This window comes from Phycodurus eques, chromosome 5 (genome assembly GCF_024500275.1).
Source record: "Phycodurus eques isolate BA_2022a chromosome 5, UOR_Pequ_1.1, whole genome shotgun sequence".
NCBI classification, from domain to species: Eukaryota; Metazoa; Chordata; class Actinopteri; order Syngnathiformes; family Syngnathidae; genus Phycodurus; species Phycodurus eques.
This window is the reverse complement of record NC_084529.1, coordinates 22,020,647-22,027,920: the sequence shown is the minus strand read 5'-3', so window position 1 is coordinate 22,027,920 and position 7,274 is coordinate 22,020,647. Positions and strand designations below refer to the sequence as shown.

General features: G+C 38.6%; 1 protein-coding gene across 1 annotated transcript; it reads left to right on the top strand.

The window, feature by feature from the left end:
- Positions 1-283: 283 nt before the first annotated feature.
- On the top strand, positions 284-7,032 carry cav2 (caveolin 2). Its single transcript, XM_061676676.1, has 3 exons — positions 284-719; positions 2,391-2,578; positions 5,197-7,032. The coding sequence occupies exons 1-3, from the start codon at positions 567-569 to the stop codon at positions 5,345-5,347; spliced, it is 492 nt and encodes a 163-aa protein (XP_061532660.1). The 5' UTR covers positions 284-566; the 3' UTR covers positions 5,348-7,032.
- Positions 7,033-7,274: the final 242 nt, after the last annotated feature.

The window sequence follows — 7,274 nt, the reverse complement described above, 5'->3', positions numbered from 1 at the left end:
AGTCATATTTTTCTAAAAAGATGTAATATACCAAGAATGGGCTCGTGCTATTATGTTGAGGAAAATTGACTGCACAGAGTCAAACTTATTTCATCTTATCGGTTGCTGCTGTCCTCAAGATCCCGCCGACCCACTCGACCTTTTCCAGAAGATCATTTTAAGACTATTCTACTGTCAGCCTGATGGTAGAAATGACAATGTCAGGGCGTACAGAGAGTTTTAACATATGTGTGTGTTTTTTAAAAAAAAACTGTAAATGTTTCCTTTAAGTGCAGGAGTCGAATCAGTACTTCTCCTTCTATTAGAGTCCTTTTATAGCCAGCAGCGGTCCTTCAGTGACTGCACACGCACACGCAGAGCAGCGTGCTGTCGCGCCGTCGACGGTCGACCCCACGCTGCTTTGCAGTGAGCGGGGCGGGGGTGGTGCCTGCTCCTGCTCCTGCTCCTGCTCCTGCTTCAGCTCCTGCTCCTGCTTCTGCTTCTGCTCGTGCCGCAGACGAGCGGAGCGGCTCGCTGACTGCGCACTCGAACCACAACTCGAAGTTCCAAGTGGGGAGCGAGCGACAATGGGTGCGGAGAAGGAGAAGTCGGACACGAGCATCGTGGTGGACGAGGACGAGTTCAACAGGTCAGTCGTACCCATGCTGGCCCGGAAGGAGGACCGGTTGCCGTCCGCGCACGAAGACCGAGACCCCGACGACGTCAACGCGCACCTCAAGGTAAAACAAAAACAAACCGGAACTAACTAACCCAGCCTTCCATTGTTTTCAAGTCACCGTGACGCGGAAGTGGGGGAGTGACGTCATTGATCACACAACCGTTGTTTTGTTAGCGCAGGTGTGCTTCTTCCATCACCGCCATCTCTCTCTCTCTCTCTCTCTCTCTCTCTCTCTCTATCAAAAAATACGACACCGCTGAAAAATTACCAATGCACATTTTTGTTTTAGTCTATAAACTAGAGACAACCTAGCCCCCAAATAGGAATATTGTCATTGACAGCAAAAAAAAAAAAAAAGAAAATTGGTTAAAGTACCCAAAAAGATCAAATTGTTTTGTTTGTTTGTGTTGTTTTTTTGGTGTCTTAATTTTTCTTCTCAGAGCTGTATTGATAAAATGTTAAATATATCCAACATACAGACATATGTACAATCCTATTTATTCAATGTAGGATTGTACATGTATACCTGTTATGTTGGATATCTAAATAGAATATTTTTTAAATAAAAAATATGCGCACAAAAAGGAAAAATAAACATGGTGTGTATAGCATTTTATCCCATATTTGAATTTTTTAGCCCCAAAGAATAAAAACAGTGTCTTTCTGGAGCCACCTTCATTTTTTATTTATTCATTTATTATTAGCCACCATCTGTCGCATTTGAATATTAAATATTTCATTTGATATTTTTTCAGATTTTTACAAATCTGAATATGGACATTAAGAAGGACAAATCATAATTTTCTTTCACATGCCATCATTTATTTTAATTGTGCAAATAAAAATTGGAAGTAAAACATATTTTTTCTATAGAATTTCAATATTTTCCTTTTTTTTTTTAGTTCGTATTTTTCAAAATATAAAAATAACATTGTACTTCCATAAACACGAGGAGCACGCTCGCGCAGAAGCTGCTGTGTGCCACAGCTCACGCCCAGCCACACACGTGCAGACATCACGCGGCACGCCACCAGACCCCGCCTCTTAAAGGCACACGACAAGCATGTATGCAACAGACACCACAATACATACAGCATTTTTTCTACATTTCAGTTTCATAGATTCAAATGTGGGAGGGGTAAACCATGATAAACGCAGACGGTACCCATGAACGTTCCTCAGGCCCATAGCCCTCCCAGTCCACCAGATATTGAAACCCCCTCCGACGAGACGACAACAGCCGCTTCACAGCGAAGACCGGGCCCCCAACCACAAACCGGGGGGGAGGAGGGGGCCTGGAAGGCGGGACCAGAGGGGAGTCCCGGGCTGGTTTGAGTAGGCTGACATGAAAAGCAGGGTGGACCCGCATCGACCTTGGGAGCCTCAGCTTCACGGTGACAGGGTTGATGATCTTTGTGATGGGGAAGGGCCCAACGAACCTGGGAGCGAGCGTCTTGGACTCCACCCGGAGTGGAATATGTTTGGTCGAGAGCCAAACTCGCTGACCCACTTTGTAGTTCGGGGCCGGTGTCCTCCGACGGTCAGCAGCGGCTTTGTAGGACCGTCCCTGGCGCAGCAGCATCTGTCGGGCTCGCTCCCAGGTCCTCCTGCAGAGTCTCACCAAGGTTAATGCCGCTGGAACTCTATCTCAAAAATATATTTTTCTTCAAGTCACAATTACGCCCAAGTCAAAGTAGCGATCAGCGACTTTCTGTTTGTTTTTTGCCGTCAGGTGGGCTTCGATGATGTCATCGCCGAGCCGGCATCCGCTCGGACCTTCGACCGGGTTTGGATTTGCAGCCACGCCACTTTCGAGGTGGTCAAATTGGGCCTGTACCGGCTTCTCGGGGCGCTGTTGGCCGTGCCCCTCGCCTTCCTCCTCGGACTCGTCTTCGCCGTTCTCAGCCTCGTGCGCATCTGGTAAGCGACCACTGAGCGTCAAAGGGTTATCGCTGCGCTTTTTCTTTGGCTTGTGAGAGCGAGAATATGCACAGAAAATAAGCGTGTTCACGTTCAAAGCGGTAAGACTCTACTTTTTTTTTTTTTATGTAAATACATACTTGTATGACAGTAACGGATGCACAAAATGAGACAATAGAGACAGGGAATAAAGTTCAAATATTACAAGAAAAACGTTTTTAAAAAGATAATGCGATTTTATGAGAATGATTTTTTATTTTAAGAGAAGATAGCTGTCATTTGAAGAGTTACATTGTACTACCGCGGGGCAAAGTTGAAATTTTATGAGATGAAAGTAAGCAAAAAAAAGTTGTCATATTACAACAATCAGGCTATAATAATTTTAGGAGGGAAAAGTTGTAGTTTTTCAAGAATAAAGTTGTAATATATTTTCGAGACAAAACTGGTCATTTCACAAGACTAGAATTATAACAGAAAAAGTTGTAATGTTACATGAGCATATTATTATGAAAAAACGTTTAAATAATAAAGGAAAAAAGTTATAAGAATAAAGTCATAATTTTATGAAAAATAAAGTCTGAATATTATGCAAAGATATGGCAATATTAAAAGAAAAAAAAAATTTTGGGAGAAGAAAGTCATAATTTTACAAAGATTAAGTTGTAACTTTATTTAAAAAAAAAATTAAATTATAAATGAAAGAAGTTGTAATCTTACAATCATAATATTCTGCAAAAAAAATAATATTATAAGCAAAATTTTGTAATCTAATGACAATCGTCGAATTATTTTCGAACAAAAATGTCATTTATGAGATCAAAGTTGTAATTGTTCAAGAATCAGGCTATAACATTATTGTGAGGGGAAAAAGCTGTAATTTTGTAAGAATGAAGAAGAAATATGCAAAAAGGTTAATAGTAAAAGCAAAAAGTTGTAATCTAATGACAATAGTCCTAACATTTAATAGAATCAGGCTTTAATATTATTGTGAGAAAAAAGAATTTTAGAAGAATTACGTCAGAATATTATGCAAAAGAAGTTGTAGTATTACGAGAATCATGTCCAAAAACAGTTGAGATTTTAGGAAAATAAATTGATAAATTTACGACAATAAATATGTTATACTGTATTATGCAAAATCAGTTGTCATATTACATGAAAAAGTGTAATTTCATGAGGAAAACTTTGATTTCTTTGTATTTTCAGAAACATTTGATCGTAATGGAACAAGAATCCGGCTGTGATATTATCGCGAAGAAAAAGTTGTAATATTACAAGATTAAAATCATAGTTTTACGAGCTAGTTGTAATATTATGTAAAAAAAAGTTGTACTATTACAAGAAGAAAAAAACCAAACAGAATATGATCCAAAAAGTGTACGAATTTAGGCAAATGCGCTCAATGCCGTCATTTGTTTTAAAAATAGTCGAGAGCCGACGCAGAAATGAAAGTGCGTTTGAAAGAGCCCGGCAGACTATTATGGGATGTTTGCAAATGCTCCCAAGGCAAACATTGACACAAGCAATTTATACAGATGACGTCACTTTGCAAAATAGTGAGCCCTTCTCTCCCTAACTCTTATTACGATCATGCGGCGTGTTTTTTTTCTTTCTATTTTTTACTGCTGACATCATCACGTGGGCCACCTGGATGCTGTTAAGCAGCAAGCTAACGAGCGTATGAGCTAACAGGCTAACGAGCTAACCCAAAGAGAGCGCTCATTGATGGGAAATGCTCGTCGCCATCTGCCAAAAAGTGAGCCCGAGGAAAGTTGGTGCAAACGTGCCAAAAAAAAAAACAAAAGAAGTTCCACTGAGGATGGAGCGGTAGGAAAAAGCAGACAGGATGCTTGACATGCTCTTCAACACCGGCGTGGTACATTCTTCAGACCCTCGGCGGCCATGATGGAGGCCGGAAGTTTCCGCGGGAAAGCGCTTTAGGCTTTGGAGCGGCCATGTTTTTGAGGACCTCTGACACAAACAGGAAGTCCAGGTTACAATATCAACAGATTCTTGCTTTGAAAAGAAGTTTTCATCATAAAATCTCTGCCGTGTAATGTTGGATGCTAGTAAAAATCAACAGATTCTTGTTTTGACCATAAATCCCTGTCAACATTTGTTAGATACGATTGAAAATCAACAGATTCCTGCATTCACAATCAGTTTTGAACACAAATCTCTGCCATATTGCGTTGGGATCCTGTTCAAAATCAACAGTTTCTTGTTTTGACAATGTGTTTTGATTGGTAAACCCGAAGCCACCATCTTGAGTTGAATACCATTTAAAAATCAGCAGATACTTGCATTCACAATCAGTTTTTGACCATGAATCTCAGCCGACTTGCGTTGGGATTATCTCCAAAATCAAGTCTTGCTTTCACAAACAGTTTTGACCATGCATCCCCGTCAACGTGGTAGATACTATTAGAAATCAACAGATTCTTGTTTGACCATGCATAGCTGTCATCTCGTGTTAGAGACCTTTCAAAAGCAACCAATTCTTGCTTTGACAATGACTCGGCGTTGACTGCTTTGCCGTCTTGTTTCGATTTCTATTCCAAATCAACAGATTGTGTTTTCCCCATCGTAACCTTTGTCTTTTTTTTTGCCCGTCCCAGGCTGGTGATGCCGGGCATCCGGAGCTTCCTGGTGGTTCTGCCGTCCCTGCAGCTGGTGTGGACGAGCCTGACGAACACGTTGGTGGCGCCGTTCTTCCGCAGCCTGGGCACGGGCTCGTCCTCTGTCCACGTGCAGCACGCGGACCAATGACGGAATGTCTCGGGGTCTCCGTGGAGATGTTGCCCAAAAATTGATGTTTGGACTTCTCGCGCAGTGCTTGTAAAACTGGGGCCCACCGGGGGCCTACGAGCTATAGTTTGGGGGTCAACTAAATAATTTGCAATAAATCATATATTCATCATTTAAAAAAGTGCATACCGACACATCGTTAGCCTAATAGCGTAGTCGCCTTGGCAATTAGGCTAACTATATGGATGAGGAACTTAGCTTTGGGCCAATTAAAAGCTCTGATGCGAGTGGGACATCAACACATAAATCTGAAATCCCTGCATGAACAAAGTCATCTTTTTATTTTTGGAACAAAAGGCTTTTTATTACAGGAATAAAGTCTGTTTTTGTTGAAGACAAAGGGCATATTTTCTCGAAAAATAAAGTCTCATTTTTTGAAGGACAAAAGTATTTTTTTCTGAGAATATAGCCCTTATTTTCTTTTCTTTTTTTTAACAATAAAAACATCCAGAATAAAACATGTAATACGATGAAAACAAGTTGTTGTTAAAATATGACATTCTCCCCTCGTTAAACTTTGACTTGAATATCATAATATTACAACTTTATATCCGAAAAATATTTAAAAATATATTGAATAGTTTATTCTTGTAAGATTATGATTTTTTTTTTTTATACCTGTAAAATATGTTGTAAAGATTGATTTTGTTTCTTGAAAAAATATGACTTCATTCCTAAAACATCCCAAATTTTTATCTCTTAAAAATTTGGAATTTGTTTCTGGAAATTGGCAATTTTCTTTTGCACTTTTCCAAAATTTCTACGGCATTTAAGGGTACGCGTGGTAGTTGTGTTTAATTGTTTTAAATGACAAGAGTCATCATGACTTCTCAGTGGATATAAGTGGAGAGACCTTTAAAGTTTGAATTTAATATCACAATATTACGACTTCATGTTGGAAAACTTCAACTTTATTCTCACAAGATAATGACTTTTACACTGACACTACTGTATCAGTCTTTGTTCTTGTTATGATGATTTTTTTTTTTTACCCCCTTGGGAAAAAAAAATGCCTTCCTTTAACATTTCAACTTTTCCTTTTTAAAAAATAGGAATTTCTTATCATAACGACGAAATGAAAATAGGCCTTTTTTGCAATTAAAGAAATCTTATTGCATTTAGAGGTACACGTGGTAGTTATGTTTAATTGTAAAAACAAAACAAAAAAAAAACAATGGTCAGTCTTACTCATCCATAGATTTAAGTGAAAAAAGCCTTTTAAATTTGACTTTAATATTATAATATTTTGACCTTATCTTGGAAAAAAATCTGACTTTATTCCACGTAAGATTATGACTTTTTATTCCAATAAAATTTTGCGATTTAAGTGAAAGTCTTTTGGATGAAACCTCTTTGTGGCTAAACATGTCCAATTTGTGCTCAGATCAATTCTGTTTGGATACCAGATTGTTTTTGTTTGTTTGATTTTGTTTTTAAAACTATGAACAAAAGTACAGGGATGCATATGCAGGTGTCCCAGGCTGCGGAGTGAGACATAATGCTGAGTCATGTTATGTTGGTTTTAAATATATATTGTAAGACGAACGGGGAGGGGAAGATGTATGCTTGTCGCACATTTACGGGCTGCTTCTTTTTTGTCTGCTTCTGAACATCAAACTAATATAAATAAATAGGATTGTTCTATGTCTTCTCGTCAATGACTTGAATTCCACTTTTTTCCTAAAAAAATACCTGTCTATAGTCGTACAATATGGGGAAAAAAAAACAATCTTGTAATGTTTATTTGGGGCAATGTTTACTTTTTTTCCCTTTTTTTGGCACTTTTTGGGGCAAAATATGATGAGTTTAATGTCATAACATTACAACTTTTCATTTTGTAACATTGCAACCTTTATTGTAAAAGTGGACGTTCTTTCTTTAAATATTA

What these genes read in the sequence shown, in the direction of transcription:
- cav2 (XM_061676676.1), top strand. Translation starts at nt 567, where the DNA reads ATGGGTGCGGAGAAGGAGAAGTCGGACACGAGCATCGTGGTGGACGAG. An exon ending in ACGTCAACGCGCACCTCAAG is followed by an intron (nt 720 to 2,390) that starts GTAAAACAAAAA and finishes TTTTGCCGTCAG; the next exon opens with GTGGGCTTCGATGATGTCAT. An exon ending in CTCAGCCTCGTGCGCATCTG is followed by an intron (nt 2,579 to 5,196) that starts GTAAGCGACCAC and finishes TGCCCGTCCCAG; the next exon opens with GCTGGTGATGCCGGGCATCC.